Below are 21,172 nucleotides of genomic sequence, written 5' to 3'. Positions count from 1 at the left end.
TTTCTTTTTCTCTGTCTCTCCCTCCCTCCCTCTCTCTCCCTCTTTCTTTCTTTTTTCTCTCTCTCTCTTTTCTTTTCCTTCTCCCCTTCCGTCCTTCCCTTCCTCCCTCCCTCCCTCACTCTCTCTTTTTCTCTCTCTCTCTCTCACTCTTTTCTTTTCTTTTTTTCTTTCATTGACAGGTCTCACTGTGTTGTTGCCCAGACAGGCCTTGAACTCCTGGCCTCAAGTAATACACCTAATAGGAGGTGTGTAGCTGGGATCATAGACGTGAGTCATCAAGATGGCTGATAAAATATTTTTCAATACAAAAGAAATAGGGCCAGGCACCCTAGCTCACACCTGTAATCCTTGCACTTTGGGAGGACGAGGCAGGCAAATCACCTGAGGTCAGGAGTTTTGAGACCAGCCTGGCCAACATGACGAAACCCTGTCTCTACTAAAAATACAAAAATTAGCCGAGCATGGTGGTACATGCCTGTAATCCCATCTACTCAGGAGGCTGATGTGGTAGAATCACTTGAGCCTGGGAGGTGGAGGTTGCAGTGAGCCGAGATCGCACCACTGTACTCCAGCCTGGGCTGCAGAGTGAGACTCTGTCCTGCTAAGAGAGGAGGAGGAAATGGGTGCCGCATGCTCACTGCAACCCTAAAATCCAGGAAAGGCTGAGGGGGGAGGATCCCTTGAGCCCAGGAATTCGAGGTTGCAGTGAGCTGTGATGGTGCCACTGCACTCCAGGCCTAGGTGACAGAGTGAGATCCTGTCTCTTTAATACAAAAGAAGAAAAGAAAAGAAAGAAGAGAGGATGAAAGGAAAGCAGAGAACAGAAAGAGGAAACAAGTGGGAAGGAAGGGAAGGGTACAGCGAGCAGCGCTTACGCAAGTGGCCTGCGCCTTTAATCCCAGCGCTTTGGGAGGCCAAGGTGGGCAGATCACCCAAGGTCAGTAGTTCAAGACCAGCCTGGCCAACATGGTGAATCCATCTTTACTAAAAAATACAAAAATTAGCCGGGTGTGGTGGCACGTGCCTGTAATCCCAGCTACTCAGGAGGCTGAGGCAGGAGAATCGCTTGAACCCTGGAGGTGGAGGCTGCAACGAGTCAAGATCACGCCACTGCACTCCAGCCTGGCACAGAAAGCAGACCCATCCAAAAAAAAGAAAAGGAAAAAGGAAAAAAAAGTAAGGGAGGGAGAGAGAAAGGGAAGGGAAAGAAATCAAAGATACCAAAAACATAATCCATGAAGGAAAAAGTAAATTGGCCTTTATTAAAATTAAAAACTTCTGATCTGCAAAAGACACAGTTAGAGAAACGAAGAGACAAGCCACAAATTGAAAGAACATATTTGCAAAACACATATCTGATAAAGGACTTGGATCCAAAGAATACAAAAAACTCTTAAACCTCAACAGTAAGAAAACAAACACCCAACTAAAAAATGGGCAAATTAATCTGGAATTAGACACCAGAAAAAAAAAATTGGCATAAGATCACCCAAGAAAATGCACAGAGGGCAGATAAGTATACGAAAAGATGCTCAATGTTGACTTGTCATTAAGGAATTGCACATTAAAATGAGGTATTACTACACACTTATGAGAATGGCCAAAATCCGAAAAACTGCACAAGCTGGTGAGGAGGCAGGGCATGAGGAACTTGCATTCGTTGCTGCTGGGAATACAGGACACTGCATCCGCTGTGGACGGCACTTTGGCAATTTCTCACAGCACTAAACAGTCTTACCATACGATCCGTACAACTACGTTGAAAACCTAAGTCCACACAATGGTTGAATCAAACACAGGGGATTTTTAGGGTAGTGAAACTATGAAAACATAATGGATATTGGACATTTTGCATTTGCCAAAATAGATAGAACTTCATTGTTCAAAGAGTGAACCTTGATGTGTGCAGATTTAAAAATATCACTTAGGAAGTTAGGGGATCCCAAGATGGAACACAGGCTACTACAATATAATCTAACCATATTATAAATGTATGAAACATCCCCACTGAAAAGATGTGTGTGTACATGTGTGGCTTCCAGCTGTGCTGTGTACATCCCAGATCCTGTAAGTAAGAAAATCTTTATTTCTGTCTTGTGTCTCCCCTAATCATGGAAGGGGTGCTCTTCACTTTAAAGATTCTAAATAAAAACAACTTTTTTTTTGAGACGGAGTCTCACTCTGTCTCTCAGGCTGGAGTACAGTGGTGTGATCTCGGCTCACTGCAACCTCCGCTTCCTGGGTTCAAGCGATTCCCTGCCTCAGCCTCCCGAGTAGCTGGGACTACAGGCATGAGCCACCACACCTGGCTAATTTTTGTATGTTTAGTAGAGACAGGATTTCGCCATGTTGCCCAGGCTGGTCTCGAACTCCTGATACCAGGTGATCCACCCACCTCGGCCTCCTAAAATGCTGGGATTACAGGCGTGAGCCACCGCGCCCAGCCAGAAACAACTTGATGAGTAGGGAGGAGAAGGTGAGGAAGGTTGGAGGAAAGAAGGGTACTTTAAACTGTCCCTGGAGGGTCTGCAGAGGAGATGGGAAAGGCATTCCAGGGCAGGAGGAACAGCAAGGAGCAAAGGCACAGGAGGCTGCAGAGCCCAAGGAGTACAGAGGAACAGAAAACAGCAGAGCAGTGGGAGGGGAGACTTGGGGTGATGAGGCTGGAAAAGACGATGACGGAGGAGGCCCCCACTAGGAGGTGCAGGAGCATCAACCACAAAGTCAGGGTCGGAAGAGAATATTTGGGTTCTGTTATAAATCTTTATTTTTTAAGACTTGAACACTTGCAGAATTAAATACAAAAGCAATCAAAAATCATAGTAATTTCTAAAAACGGTTTTCCATTTGGGGCTTGAGGCCCTCTTCACTAAAATCATTCTGAAGATTGAAAGAGGTTTTGGTTCAAATTTCTCAGAATAAAGATTCCTTTTGAGAGGGGCTACGTCAGAAGCCCCCATGAACTTCCTGCTCCTTAAAACTAACGGGCAAAAACAGAACAAAACAACAAACCTCCTAGGAAGCAAATACGACCCTTCTCAATACGGAGCTTTCCCCACCCCAATTGGTAGTGTTCCAGAAGAGACTGGGGAAGTAGGTAACAGTGAGCAAGTCATCCTGTGAAGAAGGCCCTGGAGCGAGCCCTGGAGTGGGGGCTCCCCAGGAGGGCCCGGAGCAGCGGGGGGCTTCTCACTCCGCCTCTCCAGTCTCTGATCAGGACACAATCAGTGGGGCACTCACACTTGGAAAAGCTTCCAGGAGGCAGCTCTTTAGTAGTGACCAAGGCACACGTGGTCCATGGACAGTTTTATCCTGCGACAGACAGGAAGAAGAACTTGGTGAACTGTGTCAACTCTGAAGAAAGGCAGACAAACACAAACCCACATGCAGTAGGCAGGCAGTTAGGACAGGCCCGCCCAGCAGCTGTCACTAAGAACGCGGCTTCGGGACCCCACTGACAAATGGCTCTAGAGGAAAGCTGGAGGGAGCTCCTGGCAGAAGTGAAACTGCCCAGTTGCAGAAGAGGCTGGCAGCCCCTTCTGCTTTCAGAATGACATCGACCTTCCAAGTGCCACCGCTGCGTTAGTTACCTGTGAAGCGGATACGGCTTCTCACAAAGGTTGACCAGCACGTACAAATGTCTCAACGCATACTCGTACTGGGAGAAAACAAACAAGACGGAATGAAACATCCTCATCTCACCGACACAATCCACTCCGCTTTTGTAGTTACAGAGGGAAAGCATCTTGGCCAGTGGCTCTTGCCTTACTTTGGTTCATGGATCCTTTCCCAACCTTTAGATAATCTGGTGATATTTATGGACTATCCCCCAGGAAAGAGGCACACATGCCAGGGTTTGCAAGCAAGGGGCGGGGGGATGTCTGGCGGTGCTTTGCACTCTCAAATCTGAGGGCAGGACTCCTGACGGGGAACTTCCGATGGCTCTGCTCCCTGCCATGGCCTGGGATCTCCCCGTGAAGTCTGCCTTTTGATTCTGGGAACCTTATTCTGGGAGGGACACACCAGCGAGGGAGATGGATGATGCATGAAAGCCACATTGGATCACACCAGGAAGGAGTGAAGCAGCGGGGATGTTTATCTTGAAACAAACTTCAGGGAAACCCAAGAACTCTATGAGAACAAAGGAAGAGGTTCACTGTGCATGACTCCAAAGGTCAAAAAACCCAGACCGGGCCGGGTGCGGTGGCTCATGCTTGTAATCCCAGCACTTTGGGAGGCCGACGTAAATGGATTGCCTGAGGTCAGAAGTTCTAAGACCAGCCTGGACAACATGGTGAAACCCCATCTCTACTAAACATGCAAAAGTTAGCTGGGCGTGGTGGCGGGTGCCTGTAATCCCAGCTACTTGGGAGGCTGAGGCAGGAGAATCGCTTGAACCCAGGAGGCAGAGGTTGCAGTGAGCTGAGATCACACCACTGCACTCCAGCCTTGGCAAAAAGAGCAAAACTGCATCTGAAAAAAAAAAGAAAAACAAACGAAGACTGGAGGGGTAAAGTCGAGCTACCTCAACTCTGCCCCAGTGTGAAAGCGGCCAGGGACAACAGGGAACCGAGCAGGATGTGGCTATGTTCTAATAAAAAACATTGTTTTTTTTGGAGACAGAGTTTCACTCTGTCGCCCAGGCTACAGTACAGTGGCACAATCTCGGCTCACTGCAACCTCCACCTCCCTGGTTCAAGTGATTCTCCTGCCTCAGCCTCCCGAGTAGCTGGGATTACGGGCGTGCACCACCACGTCTGGCTAATTTTTATATATTTAGTAGAGACGAGGTCTTACCATGTTGGCCAGGCTGGTCTGGAACTCCTGACTTCAGGTGATCCACCCACCTGGGCCTCCCAACGTGCTGGGATTACAGACATGAGCCACCACGCCCGGCCCCAATAAAACTTGATTTACAAAAACAGGTTATGAGGGAGAAACAGGCCTGTAGGCCGGTTTGCCAACCTTTCTCTAGAAGGATCGAAGCACCACATGCTACTGACCAGGAGGCTTTTCAGCTGCCTTCCAATTCTACATCTGCAGAAACTCAGCACTTCTCCTCCACGGGCCACACCCAACCTCAACTGTCTTGGGAAGAGGTCAGAACAGAGCCAGAAGGCAGAAGATGTGTGTGGCTGGTGTGAGGGGCAGAGGCGAGGGTGGGGATTGGCAGGGACAGCAGAAGTGTGAAGAGAAGTAACCGTTTTTCAAACTAGAAGTGAGAGCTGTCATCTGTCATCTATGGCTCTGGTAAACTCTTCTACCACTGGGACGAGAGGAGTGTTCTGGGGCCAAGATTTAAAATCAGTGAATTTGGACAACCTTCATCCTCTCTGAAATGAGCCCACTGTTTCTCAGCCTGGATGGAACCTTCTATAAAGTTGTCCATCCAGTGTGACTGCCGGGGGACAATATGAATTCAGCTTCTGGATTCCAGACGTGGGGAGAGCCCCGCCGGCTCACCGTGGGGGAGTGCCAGTTGAAGCAGTGGGTCCGGAAGTGCAGCAGGGCCTCTGGGTAGCAGCTGTGCCCTGTGAGCGGGGCTCTCTCGGACAGGAGCTGCTCCACCTCAGCCTCGGACGCTGCCAGCAAGGAGACGATCTTGCGCACTGACTTCTCAATGAGGTGCCTGGCCTGGGGAGAAACGCGGCCTGTCAGAATGTGCCTCCCTGAACGCGGTCTCTCGGGGAGCCAGGAACAGTGAGAAGTGCATTCAAAGGCTTCTCCACACAGCCCTCAGCCTCCCGCAGGTTCGAGGAAATAACAATCAATGCATTCCGAGAAAGGCCAAAGATGTCTGTGCCCACTTCTGCGACGGCCAGAAAGACCTGCCTCTTGGGGATCTTCCAGCATGATGCAAACATTTGTATCAAAAAACAACCACTGCGGCCGGGCGCGGTGGCTCACGCCTGTAATCCCAGCACTTTGGGAGGCCGAGGTGGGCGGATCACGAGGTCAGGAGATCGAGACCATCCTGGCTAACACGGTGAAACCCCATCTCTACTAAAAATACAAAAAATTAGCCGGGCGAGGTGGTGGGCACCTGTGGTCCCAGCTACTCGGGAGGCTGAGGCAGGAGAATGGCGTGAACCCGGGAGGCGGAGCTTGCAGTGAGCCGAGATCACGCCACTGCACTCCAGCCTGGGCGACAGAGCGAGACTCCGTCTCAAAAAAAAAAACAAAAAAAAACAAAAAAAAACAAAAAAACCACCATTGCTGTGGAGAAAGGACGTTGCAGAACCTGTGCCCCAAAACAGACGACTGTGCCGTGAGGGTGCTGTGTTCACGGGCACCTCTGCCCACTCAGGAAACTAGCGAAAGTTTACACAGTGGGGCACAGAGGGACTCTGTTTTCTTTCCAGATGATGAAAAACAGCATCATAAAGAAGAAGGCGCTTCTGCACTACCCTCACTCCGGCCAGGCACAGTGGCTCACGCCTGTACTCCCAGCACTTTAGGAGGCTGAGGCAGGAGGATCCCTTGAGGCCAGCAGTTCCAGACCAGCCTGGGAAACACAGCAAGACCCTGCATCTATTAAAATAAAAATCAAAAAAACTAAAAAAAAAAAAAACACCCTTCACTCTACAAGCAAGCTCTGTCCTACCCTCTCTCCAGCCAGGGTTGGTCTGCTTCATATCTGCATTCCACAAAGACCCTCCACCCACTGTGTGTCAGACCAGCAGTTCCCCGGCGTGGTCCAGAACCAGACTCCCCAAGAGCTCTCAGGCTCTGGAAGGTCTTCCCTTCCTCAACTCTGTATCTTTACAAGGCTGGATTTTCTTCTTATACTTCAGCCAAAAGAACAGCTCCCAACAGCGAAAGCAGAAGCCAGTTCAAGGATCCAGCTGTCTTCTAGTAATGCCAGACACAAAAGAGATTCCACACAAATGTAAAGCAATGCCACTCTTCTCACCAAAGTGGTTTTTGTTTTGGAAAATGGTTATTTTTCATAGAAAAATATTAATGCAAAATGTTATTTGTTACAAATATTGTTATTTGTAAATGAGTTAAATATTTTTAAATCTTAGTTTTAATTTTTTCACAATAATCTTTTACTTTACATAAAAGTGTAATTATGCAATAGTTAAATGGTCTTCTTAGAAATAGTTTTCTAATTGGCAGCAGATACCAAAGAAGTCCTATATGATTTACACAGTTGTTTAAGCAAACGTAAGAAAACTCTTGAGCCGGGTGCGGTGGCTCACGCCTGTAATCCCAGCACTTTGGGAGGCTGATGCAGGTGGATCACCTGAGGCCAGGAGTTTGAGACCAGCCTGGACAACATGGTGAAACCCCATCTCTACTAAACATGCAAAAGTTAGCTGGGCGTGGTGGCAGGTGCCTGTAATCCCAGCTACTTGGGAGGCTGAGGCAGGAGAATCACTTGAACCCAGAAGGCAGAGGTTGCAGTGAGCTGAGATCACACCACTGCACTCCAGCCTGGGCAGCACGAGCAGAACTCCATCTCAAAAAAAAACCAACAAAAAAAAACAAAACCTCTGGTTCAGTTTCTGTGAACCGTCAAAAATGTCCTTTCATCTCATCCTAATTTAATGCAATAAATATCAATAGACATAACCCACCATGAACAAAAGCCCTTTGGGATGAATAATTTAAAGAGTATAAAGGGGTCTGGCCGGGTGAGTGGCCCACTTCTGTAATCCCAATACTTTCGGGGCCCAGGTGGGAGGACCACTTGAGCTCAGGAGTTTAAGACCAGCCTGGGCAACACAGGGAGACCCCAGCTCTATAAAAAAATTAAAAAATAAAGAGGCCTAAGAATAAAAAGTCTGAGAACTACTGTGCTACACTGCGTTTGACAGCAACTAAAAATATGTCCTGGTTAATACAGCTGTCACACACAGGGTACCAATTTTGGGGATAATTAGATATATGCACTTAAAACAAACCACACTGATTACAAAAAAGAATCCTGCCTAGATAGGTGGATCACCTGAGGTCAGGAGTTCGAGACCAGTCTGACCAATATGGTGAAACCTCGTCTCTACTAAAAATACAAAAACTAGCTGGGCATGGTGGCACGTGCCTGTAATCCCAGCTACTCGGGAGGCTGAGGCAGGGGAATCACTTAAACCCAGGAGGCGGAGGTTGCAGTGAGCCGAGATCACACCACTGCACTCCAGCCTGGCGACAGAGCAAGACTCTGTCTCAAAAAAAAAAAACAAAAAAAAAAACTTGCCTAGAAAACTCAGGCCATGTTTCAGCACATCCATCACTGTGCTGTGCTGACAATGGGGACAACAGTTAACAGAGCTGGCTTTGTGGGAAGGGACAGGCAGCCCTCTGCCCAGCATTCTAGTGAGCGCACAGCTGTAATTTACACAGCAATTCTGCCAGCTCCAAACACACTGATGAGCTACTGAAAACAGACTCAGTGATTGGAAAGGATGGCATAGCACTTTAGAAAGAATTTTAGGCATGACTATGTTTTTCTGAGAATAGCAGAAATTTTTAGAAAGAATTTTAGGCATGACTATGTTTTTCTGAGAATAGCAGAAATTTTTGTGGATTGGAATTTTTGTTTTGTTTTGTTTAAGAGAAAGGGTTTTACTGGTTGCCCAAGCTGACCAGACTCAAGGAATCCTCCTGCTTCAGCCCCCTCAGTAGCTGGGACTAGAGGCACATGCCACTGTACCTGGCTCTGGATTTTTAAAATGAATATGATTAGCTAATAACTTAATAAGCAACAAAATAAAAATATCCTCTAAGCAACAAGGTATAAAAGAGGGAAACACCCAGGTACATGGCTTCTTGGCACGATACAGGGGAGACGGCCCCCATTCCACTGCTCCCTACTGCAGAAGAGGTCAAGGTTACTCATGAAGATGGGAGGCAACCATGGCTCCGCCCACCCGCTTCTGTTACATGGAGGACGGAGGCTGGCTTCCGTCCCCACACACTCTTGCATGGCAGGGAGAAGGGTCAAGAGGCAGGGCCATGCTCATGCATGCTGCCCACCTGGGCTGGGGACAGCACCTGGGCACTGCTCCTTTCACCCCTACTCACATCCAGATGCCGCTGGATCTCCTCCGTGAGCTGCCTGGACTCCTCCAGATCATTGGTGTTCATCAGTTTCCTCTTCATGATCGTGAGGGGCACGTCAGGGCTGGGGGTGAGGTCAAGGTGTGTGACTGGAGGCAGGGAGAGAGGAGAACTGGCTTTGTGCTTCATACCCTGAAACTGCATCACTTTCATGGTGGAGATCGTCTGGGGAGAGAGACAGCAAGAGAGAGCGAGAGAGAAAGCAAGAGAGAGCGAGAGAGAGACAGGGAGAGAGAGAGGTGGTTTGAGTGGGAGGAGCAGATGTGCCCAACGTACCCCAAGTCCAGCCTCTCCATCAGAGGCTCACATTTACTCCTCATGCTTTCAGGGCCACAGGGCCACAACTGCAGCCTGAAAAGACGTAGTCACCCCAGCAGTATGCAGGCATTGCACGGGAGCCCCTAAAATCTACCAGCGAGTGACTCAAAATGCCTGACATCCTCTGCAGCAGAACTGCTATTCTTTCACCAGACAGCTCTGGTCCAAGCTCTGCCTGTGGATCAGCAGCGCCTTTCATATATAAAAAGAATAGCAGTTCTGCTGCAAAGGATTCCAGGCAAAGAATGTCACCTGCAAAGGATGCCGCCTATCCAGGCGGGTGCCCTGTATGTGCTCACCCACCCGCACTCACCTGCAAGTCCCTAAGGGCCAGTAGTGGGAAGGTACAAAGCATCTGCCCAGGTTAGAGCTGAAGTCTGGGTCCACTGGGAAGGGCAGAGCTAAGGTCACAGAGAGGCCAGGCTGATGCTTGGCATCAAGAGCTAGCAAATGGGCAGAGCGGCCAGGCTCTATTTGGCTGCAGCAGTCACTACAGACTGGCTCCCAATCAGAAGGGAAAATGCTGCAAGCGTTCTGTTCCTAACGCAAGCAACAATAATCTAAAGACAGTTCTAAAATCAATAATACCACACACACAAATCTATACAAAAACAGAGTTTGGAGAAGATCCACCACAACCCCTCAACCAAGATCAGAAATGGCCAATGCTGAGGATACTGTGACGAGAATGGAAAGCCCAGGGCAGAGCCCCCACATGGCCAGGGCTATGCCACCACTGACCCTGCCTTCTCTGGGTCACCTTTCCCTGGCCTTCCCTCTGCTCCAACTCTCTCCTACACTGCTCAAAAGCCTGACCAGGTCATGGTGCCCTGGGTGCAGGTCTCATGCCCCCCAGCCCATGCTCTGCTGAAGGGCTAACAATGGCTGGATTTACTGACTCCAGGTTCTTCTAGAAGGCCAATGCTTGTGCCCAAGGAACAGGTCTCAGCTGGCAAGCTCTCCACTGGGGGTGGGCTGCTTGGGGAATGGTGTTTGGGCATATGAACAACTGGGAGGTCCTGCACATTTGTTACGGTGTTTGCACATACCAAACGTTAGCCCCAGCAGCTTCACTTAGGGTCCAAGCTTTTAGCAGCCACCTGCCACAACACCATTTAACCACAGAGGTCCCTTCTGGACATATCTGGAGGAGGATAAAATGTCTCCAATTTATAGCCAAAGGGTAAAGGTAACAACCTGCAGCTTGCAAAGTGGCAGGACTCCAGAAAATCCAAGGTGCGGAGTGGCTGTGGGACCACCTACAGACCATAGAGCAGCAGCTTTCGAGTCAGTGATCTCTTGCTGCACACTAGGCCTGTGTTTAGCGTAAGTAATGCAAAGCCCTCTTTCATGCGCGTAGCTACCTTGTGCACTTGGGTTTTGACCAATGAGGAAACAAATTCAGAGAAGTGAAATCACTTGCCCAAAGCCTCACAACTCTGCAAGTTTGAACCTAGCAAGGTCTGATTCCAAAGCCCACAGGTCCCCAGGATGGAATGGCTATGAGAGGCAGAGGCATCCCCTGCCTCAACCATTCCTCACCCAGATCCCGTGTCTCTTTAGCAAGAGATCAATATGCCAGGCAAGTCCACCTAGTTCACAAGGTAACGGAGGGCCGGCAAGCGAGGCTCCCGACTCACTTTGTTTCCATACTGCATGACGTGGCTGGTGTTGGTGTGTGATTTCACCAAGTGGTACTGCTTGTGCAGGGTCTCTTTAGTCAGATCTTCCTGCAAAACATGAGACCATTAAAGACCTTTGACAGTCAGAGTCTGACGGTTAAACCCCCGCTGAACCGCCAGCCCCCGAAGGGCTCACCACGTCCGAGTCTTCCATCCAGTTGACGCTGTACCAGTCCCCCAGGTACGTGGACCTCTTCTCATCATAGTAACAGGCGTAGGACGACTCTCTGGGGTTGGCGGCAGTAGTTGCATAAACTACGAGGAATTAAAGATGATCTTTTAGTCGCATTTTATTACTGCCTTGGATTACGCTTGAAGCTTGGGTCCTTCTTTCTCCCCTGGTGAAATCGAAGCGTGCTACTTATGATGAGCACAGGAGGGCAGGGACACGTAACTGGACCCAGCCCTGTGCATTCCATTACAATAACTCATCTCAAATTAAATGCGGAAGAAAGAGGAGCCAGCTGATAGAGGTTTTTTGCAGCAATTGGCAAATTGGCATGCTTAGGACACCATGCTATTCTGGAAGAATGCTGACATTTCCACAGCATGGGAAACTTAAAGAATATGGGCTTACTTTGGTTTCCAGAGAGATCTGACATTTATTGAAGAAACATCTAGATTAACTGAACCTATACAAAAGCTACCACTTACTATCTCTCTACCATGGGCTTAGAATTGTGCTGGACAAATGCTAGTGTTTAAAATACGAGTCTCCCAACAGACACATACTATCTTTATCCCCATTTTACAGATGGGGATAATTGAGGATCAAAGAGGGCCAGTCACCTGCTTGAGGTCAGAGAGCAACCAACACATTGCAAAGGATGGAGGCTGGTCCAAAGCCCATGTAGTTTTAGCTTCAGTAGTTTTACTAGAACCTGGAAGAGCACTGTGAGGCTCACATACAGATTCTTTATTCCCTGACTACCAATTCTTCAAGAGCAGAGGAAGCCCAGAGCTACCTGCAGGTATCTCCCCATGTTTATGGCCCAGGCTGCCCTCAGCAGCCCCTGCTTATGGAGAATGCTCGGTTCCATGTCAGCGATATTTGAGCAACCTGCTTGCCAGCCCAGGTCGAGGCCGGCACCCCAACCACCTACCATTGATGTTATCCGGCAGGTGGTTCATCATGGACCCAGACTCACAGGCTTCAATGTAGAACACCATCTGTGAGGCAGACGGGGCAGGTGAGCTCACCCCAGCCAGGTACAGGCCTCCAGCCACGCTGCTGGAGCTCTGCCCACTCTCTCTACCCATTCCTAACAAGTCCTCCAGGCTTGCTTCTGGGAGACATTGCTGTAAAGAGGCTGCTGCCAGAGGCTATGGAAGCTGCTGCCACACAAATTTATTCATTGCTAATGGAGTCAAATCATCTATTAGCTGAAACAATGCAGAAAAAACGGAGCCATGTGATGCTAAGGAAAACGGTTCCACCATCCAATGCAGGGAGGAGTTTCAAAGACCAAACAGCCCAGCAGGCCATCTTTCTGCGTTACTGTCACGTATCACCCAACCTATGCAGGGTTTTTTGTTTTTTTTGTTTTGTTTTGTTTTGTTTTTTTTGGTAGAGACACAGTCTCACTATGTTGCCCAGGCTGGTCTTAAACTCCTGGCCTCAAGTGATCTTCCTGCCTCGGCCTTCTAAGGTGCTGGGACTACAGGAGTGAGCCACCGCATCTGGCCAAAAACTCTGGCCCTACACAGTTTCCATAAAGGGTGCTATAAGGGTGAGAAAGGCTCAAAGTGAGAATAAGATAATGGTATTTTCCTCCCCAATTGCCCAAAATTGAGGACAGTCTTAGGAATAGGAGTCTGCAAAGTGTGGGCCGAAGACCAGCAGCAGCAGGATCACACAGAAACACAAGGCAAATTCTCAGGCCGCCTCCCCAGACCTACTGGGTCAAACTCTGGGGGCGAAGCCCACACTATTTTAACAAGCTCTCCAGTGATTCCAATCTAATAGCTAAAGCTGAAAGGCTCAGCCTGGGAAACTAGTGGTTGGAAGGATCCCCTTTCTAGAAAACACAGCACCCACAGTTGGAGGATGGTCACGGGACTGTGGGCTCTGCACCCACGGCTTTCCCCACAGCCCTCCCCACAAGGCTGCCCCAAGGGCTGAATTACCTTTCGGTACATTTTGTGTTTGTACATGTAATGGATGGTCTCATTCAGGTCCTTTACATGAAGCTGAAAGGTGAGAATATTGATTCAGACCAACACATCAAGAGAAACTATTCGCTGGATAACTCACTACTAAAGTTCTGATGATGCTTCATAAACTCTTTTCTACCAACCCCTAGAAGTAATCATGGGGAAGAACATAATCCCAGAATGTCATCACGTGTTTTATGCCCACACTTAAAAAGGGAAAGAGGATGTATCTCTTCACCCATTACTTTGTCCAGAGCTTTTGGTCTATTCTGAGGTCTAGTGCGATACACCCACGTCCTGAGACAGCTACTGAAGCTGCGATATGAACAGAAATGCAGGGAAAACCAGCTGGAAGAGATGCCCTTGGATAGATTTCAAGCTGCTAAACCTGTCCCCCACTCCCACCCACCACACGTACAAACCAACCCTTGCAGGACACTAGAAAATACATGCTATGGGTTTAATCTCGACACCTTGCTTTTCTGTTCTGCTAGTTTGTCCTTAAAATGTCAAGAAAACTCACATCTTCATTGGGAAAAACCAGTATTCCAGTAGATCCATGGTCGGTGAAGTAAACGAACACGTGATCCTGGGGGCCGCTGCCAAGAAAGAATCAGAAGTCAATCATTTCCTTTTTCTATTTTTACTTCTATTTCTCTGAAAAGCTGCCCTAATCAAAAAATTAAGAAGTTTGGGGAGTAGAGTTGCCCAACCAGGTTTGAAGATGAACACAAGGGCCCAGTGTCCGGCCTGTCCCTTCCACTCCCCTTAGTGTGATTCTGAACCACAGTATAGATCCTAGAGCCTCCAAATTCTGAAGTATGGCTGGAAAGGAGGAGGGGCCTTTCCTGGGCAACCGATCACACAGACCTGGTGTGAGGTGGATAGTGGGGTCCTCTGGCAATTGGGTCTCATCCCAGGCAGCCACACTCTCCAACCAGATCTCCCCAACATGAGTTCAACACAGGCCGGCAGCCTCCCGCTCCACGCCTCCTGCAGCCCACACAGTTTGGATGACCACCTGCCTGCCTCACCAGGGCTTCCCCCAGATGGAGCTGCGTCGAAGTGGCAGAGATGTAATAACTTACATGAAGCCAATTTGGTTCACCCTCACAGATGTCCATTTCTTTTTTTTTTTTTTTTTGAGATAGAGTCTCACCCTGTTGCCCAGGCTGGAGTGCAATGGCATGATCTCAGCTCACTGTAACCTCCGCCTCCCAGATTAAAGCAATTCTCCTGCCTCAGCCTCCTGAATAGCTGGGATCATAGGCACGTCCCACCACGTCTAGCTAATTTTTTGTATCTTTAGTAGAGATGGGGTTTCACCATGTTGGCCAGGTTGGTCTCAAACTCCTGACCTCGTGATCCACCCAGCTCAGCCTCCCAAAGTGTATGTGTGTTTTTCTTTTTTTTTTTTTTTTTTTGAGACAGAGTCTTACTCTGTTGCTCAGGCTGGAGTGCAGTAGCACAATCTTGCCTCACTGCAACCTCCACCTCCTGGATTCAAGCAATTCTCCTGCCTCAGCCACCAGAGTAGCTGGGACTACAGGCACATGCCACCACGCCTGGCTAATTTTTGTATTTTCAGTAAAGACAGGGTTTCACCATGTTGACCAGGCTGCTCTTCAACTCCTGATCTCAAGTGATCCGCCCGCCTTGGCCTCCCGAAGTGCTGGGATTACAGGCTGAGCCACCACACCAGGCCTCTGCACTAATTCACACGCGCTAACTTGTGCCCAGGTCTCCCTTCCAGCCTAAAAGAAACATGCTACTGGAATCTCTGGTATCACACAAAAACGCCACATGAACAATTACTAAACAGTAAGACATCTCTAGCCCACGGCCAGCAGGGTAAGCGCTGGGGTTCGTTTTCCCCAGTATGAAAGTCAGCTCTGCATTTACAAATGTGCCTCTCCCCGCTGGACTGATCTGTGATCAGAGCACAGGGCTGGTGGTCCTGCAATCTGGCCACAGGGATTCAAACCTGCCTCAGGGGCTCCACAGGCAGTGGGACATCCCTGTGCTACGATCCCCAGACAACAAGGAACGAGGAGTTTAAGTGACAGGAACATTGTATTAATCATGAGGGACCCTGGATCACAAGGTGAATTCAGTGCAGAAATGGGCTGTCAAGAGAAGCCATGAAACAACAGCCCTAAGCACCTGTCCTAAATCAGAACAAAACTCTCCACTCTGTCATTTCTCACAGGTAAACAGGCTGGGAGCACAGAACAACACCTGTTTCAATTCTCTATACTGGGGTCCCAAGCCATGGAGAGAAGTGTAGTATCTGTAAACAGACATTACCTCTTCAGGACTTTCCCGGATCCGACGCCCTTCACTGCTTCTGCATCGCCTCTCAACACAGCAAGGAAATTTTGTGGGGTAACATCCTACAAAGAATTAGGAGCCACAATCAGATGCAGCTATCACTCCAACCCAGAGAGTTGGCTGAGTCTGCAGCCAACCCACGCCACCAGCCTGCACATTCCAAGGCTCAAGGCTCAAGAGCAAACACTTTTGGCCAAGTGTGGTGGCTCACGCCTGTAATGCTAGCACTTTAGGAGGCCGAGGTGGGCGGATCACTTGAGGTCAGGAGTTCAAGGCTAGCCTGGCCAACACAGTGAAACCCCACCTCTACTGAAAGTAGAAAAATTAGCCAGGCATCATGGCACCCGCCTATAATCCCAGCTACTATGGAGTCTGAGGCAGGAAAATCACTTGAACCAGGGAAGCAGAGGTTGCAGTGAGCTAAGATTGTGCCACTGCACTCCAGCCTGGGCAACAGTGCAAGACTCCATCTCAAACAAACAAACAAACACTATACAGAAACAATTTCATTAAATAGGATCATCCTTTTTACCTGTATGATATATTAAATTTAATTGTATTTGACTTTAAAAGAAAAATAAAATAAAATGAAACTGAAAGAATTGTTAAACATCAGATAAAAGTTTCTTATCAAAAAGATAATTAATTCCTAAAAGATCCAACATTTAAAACAGACTATGAAAACCAGGAGAATGAAGGCATTACGGTGATTTTAAAAATGTGTCCATTGAGACAGTCTCAATCAACTAGGAGGAACAGAAAAGTTTCTGGAAGTAATATACTATTATATCTATAATACACTATGTAATGTAATAAACCATATAATAATAATAAATGAAAAACTATCTCAGCAAAAATCCTGAGCTACTTTGCACCAAGCCTGGTATGGAGAAAACTGATTTTTATAAAAGAGCACAGGTAATGTATAAGCAGATTAATGGTGATATCTCAAGAAAGGTTAATATGGAAGAAACTACACGGTCAGGCCTAAAGTATAAGACGGTAACTATCAGTAGATTGCAACTTATTCTAAACATTTTCTTTTCCTCTGCTTTCTTTCAAAACTCTCATAATTTACTCCTCAGGCACAAATCCTAATACAAATGTGAAACACTGACCAGAAGCCAGTCTAGGGAGGTTCTGATTCTAGAAACAGAAGAAAGAAGGAAAAATCATCACTAAAATGAAAACTAAACCTGCTGGCTCCACCCCCGGCAGCCACTCACCTCTCCAGTGTAGTCCTTCGGGACTCCCTGATAGACATCCGTGCCATTGGGCCTGTTGATCACAATTCCTGGAGTGGGATTACTGAAAATTAAAGGACACAATTGAAACAAAATGTGGCATGCCTCCGAAATCTCTCTCTTCAAACACACGCCTGTTCTGTGAAAAAACAGGAAACATCTATGTTTGTCAAAGATGCAACTGATGGCCTGCACGGTGGCCAACATGTAAGTGGTTTTAGCAGCTTGGGGATCTCAGCAGTCCCACAGCCCAAGAGCTCTTGGCAGAGGCAGTGAGGAGCTGAGCTTGAAAAGCCTCGGGCAGGGACCAAAAGCCTAGGTGCTCCCGGCTGCCTGCTGGAAACCAGAGAGCATCATGAGGGCAAGGCTTCATCAAAAGCTCTCTCAGAGCGAAACTACTTTCAGAAAGAGACAGGACAGAGAACAAGACTTTAATACAAGAGCTTAGGCATTAAAGCCTCAGAATGGGTGATGGATGAGCTGAGAATGTGACCAAAGTAAGGGTAGCGCCCTTCACCGCGGCTGCAGCAGGGTGACCACGGAGCTAGGAGGTTAGAACTCGCTGAGTTTATGCCCATACTTGCTACCTCTGATCTCTGCAAGAAATCAGATAAGCGGGCACAAGGGAACTAGTTGTGAAGTTAAACTCAGCAAGTAATAAAGTAAGTATAGAAAGAAGGTAGTAGGAAGATCTAACCTACAAACAAAAGCATTCTACGTGCAGGTCCCCTGTGCTGCAGCCTGCTCGGAGCTTAGGAGCAAGCACCGTAGAACCCAACAAGTCCTCCAAGGTGAGGAGGAACTCAGCTTTTAAACCCTTTCAAAGCACCCACCAGGTCTTTGGCACTCCCAGGGCACACCCAAGTTATGGTCAAAGCTCAACATGAGGGTCAGGCGTGGTGGCTCACATCTGCAATCCCAGCATTTTGGGAGGCCAAGGCAGCTGGATCACTTGAGGTCAAAAGTTCAAGACCAGCCTGGCCAACATGGTGAAATCCTGTCTCTACTAAAAAATACAAAAATTGGCTGGGCATGGCGGTGCACACCTGCAGTCCCAGCTTCTTGGGAGGCTGAGGTGGGAGGATCACTTGAACCCAGCAGGTGGAGGGTGCAGTGAGCCGAGATCACACCATTGCACTCCAGCCTGGGTGACAGAGCAAGACTGTCTCAAAAAAAAAACAAAAACAAAACAAAACAAAACAAAACCCAAAGTTCAACAAGAGGTATCCCTGTGGTCTTTTGTCTGGGAGTCTGTTATGTATTCTAACATTAGGCCACTAGGATTCCTCTGAGTCTATGTGACCTTTTTTTAAATACCCTGAAGTCCGCCACCAGGTTCCAAGCACTCCGCCACTTACTCTTCAGAGTAAGCAATGTCGTCGTACATCATCACAATGATCTGCTCGTCGGGAATCCCATTCCGGTGAATGATCTGGTAGGCATGGCACGCATCTGCCTGGGAGAAATGATGTGGTTAAGTTTTAGATTTTGCCCAGGAGGCTAGTTTCGGAGTTCGAAGGAGTGATGTGTTCTGTCTCCCAGAAGATTTACCATGAATCATCCCCTATCAGTCAGGCATTTAAGTTACTATTTTCAAACACATATATTGATATTTTTTATCTCACCTTAAAAAGATCCCCCATCCATCCAAAGTATTATTCAGCAGGAAACTAGTGCACACATGGGCTACGTGCACATGCACACCCCAGCACCACCACCACCACCACCGCCACCACCAATGCTGCCACCACCGCCACCACTAACACCCCAACCACCACCACCATTGCCACTGCCACCAACACCACCACCACCATGCCACCACCACCACCACTGCCACTGCCACCATCACCACCACCACGACTATCACTGCCACCACCACCACTATCACTGCCACTGCCACCACCACCACTACCACTGCCACCATCACCACTACCACCACTACCACTGCCACCACCACTGCCACCACCACCACCACCACCACTGCCACCACGTCTGTAGGTAAGAAGGACCTCTGCAAGTCCTAAGTAACTTGTTTTTATTTTTCAGACTATATAACAGTCTCTGGAAAGCATGGATTTTAGTCTCAAAAACAGAATGACTCAGAATGATCAACAGAGCTAGTTCTATTTCCCACAGGATTCTTCTGATCCAAGTACTTTGTGTGCCAAAGTCACTGTTTAGAGAACTGATTGAACACTCAAAAGTCCAACTCAGGAACTGAGAAATTGCTCTTAAGTTTTAAAAAGAACAAGAATACAAAGGAAGATAACATTAGGAATATGAGGCCGGGCGCGGTGGCTCAAGCCTGTAATCCCAGCACTTTGGGAGGCCGAGGCGGGCGGATCACGAGGTCAGGAGATCGAGACCATCCTGGCTAACACAGTGAAACCCCGTCTCTACTAAAAATACAAAAACTTAGCCGGGCGAGGTGGCAGGCGCCTGTAGTCCCAGCTACTCGGGAGGCTGAGGCAGGAGAATGGCGTGAACCCGGGAGGTGGAGCTTGCAGTGAGCTGAGATCCGGCCACTGCACTCCAGCCTGGGTGACAGAGCGAGACTCCGTCTCAAAAAAAAAAAAAAAAAAAAAGGAATATGAGAAAAATGTTCCTAATGCAACTCCCTGTCCACGCAAGGGTGAAGACAGACTTGCGTCCTTATCTCAGGTGAAACATACTTCATGCCTTGGAAATCATCTGAAGACAGAAAGGAAAAATGTTGCCTGTCTGCTTACATTTAATCCTGTTGTTCCTAGAACAAAGACATAAGTAAGCATAAGGAGAGGCGTGTGCCCAGCGATTTGCCTCCCCAAGGAAGACAGCCTGAGAGACTGGATGTACACACAGCACACTTGAAACAACACTGAGCATAGCAATAAAACTAAAGCTCATCGAACATTCAGACTGGCACTTTGCCTGTGGCTGTCCCAACCAAATGGACTTATTTTATGACAAAGATGGGTGCTTGGTATACAGTTTTTGAAGACTGAATGGGTGAGTCTAGGACCTGGCACTCAAGAGCGATTAGATGAATGGATGACAGAATAAATAGGAAAACTAATACATTTTATTGACTTGCTTCTATTTGTCCAGCACTGTGCTAAGACTTTGTAGGCATTATCTCGTTTAATTCTCATAGCAACCCTTTGTGATAAAGGTAATGATCCCCATTTTATTATGGATAAGGAAAAAGCAGCCTCTGGAGGTGAGGTGACCTGCCCAAGTCACACAGTACTCAAGTGAAAGATCCCAGGTGTTCTGGCCGGGCACAATGGCTCACGCCTGTAATCCCAGCACTTTGGGAGGCTGAGGTGGGTGGATCACCTGAGGTCTGGAGTTTGAGACCAGCCTGACCAACATGGTGAAACGCCATCTCTACTAAAAATACAAAATTAGCTGGGCGTGGTGACACATGCCTTAATCCTAGCTACTCGGGAGGCTGAGGCAGGAGAACCACCTGAACCCGGGAGACGGATGCTGCAGTAAGCCAAGATCGCACCATCGCACTCCAGCCTGGGCAACAAGAGTGAAACTCAGTCTCAAAAAAAAAGAGAAAGATCCCCATGTCCCCAGAACTTGATCCTGCTTCATACAGGGACAAGAGAGAAATCATTAAAATTACAGAGGCCCACAGCAAACACAGATCATTTTAAAATAGTCACTAAATATTATATACACACACATGCACACAGATTGTTAGATGTTTAAGTCCTCATTGCTGTGGACTAGTGACCTTCAAACACTAATTGTGGTAGGCAGAATAACAGCTCCCGAGGCTGTCCACATCCTAATCCAAGGAGCCTGTGACTATGTTACATTACAGAGCAAAAGGTTATTAAGATAGCAGATGGATTTCAGGTTGCCAATCAGCTGGTCTTAAAATAGGGAGGTTTTCCTGGATTATTCTAGTGCCCCAATGTCATTTTTGTTTATTTTTTTGTTTTCGTTTTTTTTGAGACAGGGTCTTGCTGTCTCCCAGGCGGGAGTGCACAGGTGCAATCTCAGCTCACTGCAGCCTCGACCTCCTGGGCCTCCCACCTTAGCCTCCCAGGTAGCTGAGACTACAGGCACACACCACTACACCTGGCTAATTTCTAAAATGTTTTGTAGAGACAGGGTCTGGCTATGTTGCTTTGGCTGGTCTTGAACTCCTGGGCTCAAGCGATCCTCCCGCCTTGGATAGAGAGTGCTAGGATTACAGGTGCGAGTCACTTGCCCAGCCTTCAGTGGGCCTAATGTAATCACAAAGGCTTTTGTATGTGGAGACAGAGGCAGGAGTCGGTGTCCGAGTGATGCAGTGTAAGAAAGATTCAACTGACCCTTGTTGGCACTGAGGATGGAAGAAGGGGCCAGAAGCCAACAACTGCAGGCAGCGTCTAAAAGCTG

General features: G+C 48.1%; 1 protein-coding gene across 2 annotated transcripts in view; it reads right to left on the bottom strand.

Annotated features, from left to right (window-relative positions):
- Positions 1–2,743: 2,743 nt before the first annotated feature.
- Positions 2,744–21,172, bottom strand: part of LGMN (legumain) — a 44,292-nt gene continuing 25,863 nt past the window's right edge. The window contains exons 3-14 of one of the 2 annotated variants that reach the window (XM_003902183.4): positions 18,151–18,248; positions 16,775–16,856; positions 15,525–15,610; positions 13,741–13,816; positions 13,191–13,253; positions 12,167–12,233; positions 11,200–11,318; positions 11,022–11,111; positions 9,028–9,228; positions 5,464–5,634; positions 3,591–3,658; positions 2,744–3,312 (exon numbers count right to left, since the gene is read on the bottom strand). In XM_003902183.4, the coding sequence (XP_003902232.1) occupies positions 3,270–3,312; positions 3,591–3,658; positions 5,464–5,634; positions 9,028–9,228; positions 11,022–11,111; positions 11,200–11,318; positions 12,167–12,233; positions 13,191–13,253; positions 13,741–13,816; positions 15,525–15,610; positions 16,775–16,856; positions 18,151–18,248 (1,164 nt within the window). In that variant the 3' untranslated portion in view covers positions 2,744–3,269. The remainder of the gene's footprint in view (positions 3,313–3,590; positions 3,659–5,463; positions 5,635–9,027; positions 9,229–11,021; positions 11,112–11,199; positions 11,319–12,166; positions 12,234–13,190; positions 13,254–13,740; positions 13,817–15,524; positions 15,611–16,774; positions 16,857–18,150; positions 18,249–21,172) is intronic. The other variant, XM_009212154.4, reaches the window with a different exon arrangement.

This window comes from Papio anubis, chromosome 7 (assembly GCF_008728515.1).
Source record: "Papio anubis isolate 15944 chromosome 7, Panubis1.0, whole genome shotgun sequence".
In the NCBI taxonomy this organism is placed as follows: Eukaryota; Metazoa; Chordata; class Mammalia; order Primates; family Cercopithecidae; genus Papio; species Papio anubis.
The sequence above is the reverse complement of the archived record's forward strand: the minus strand, read 5'-3'. Positions and strand labels throughout refer to the sequence as shown.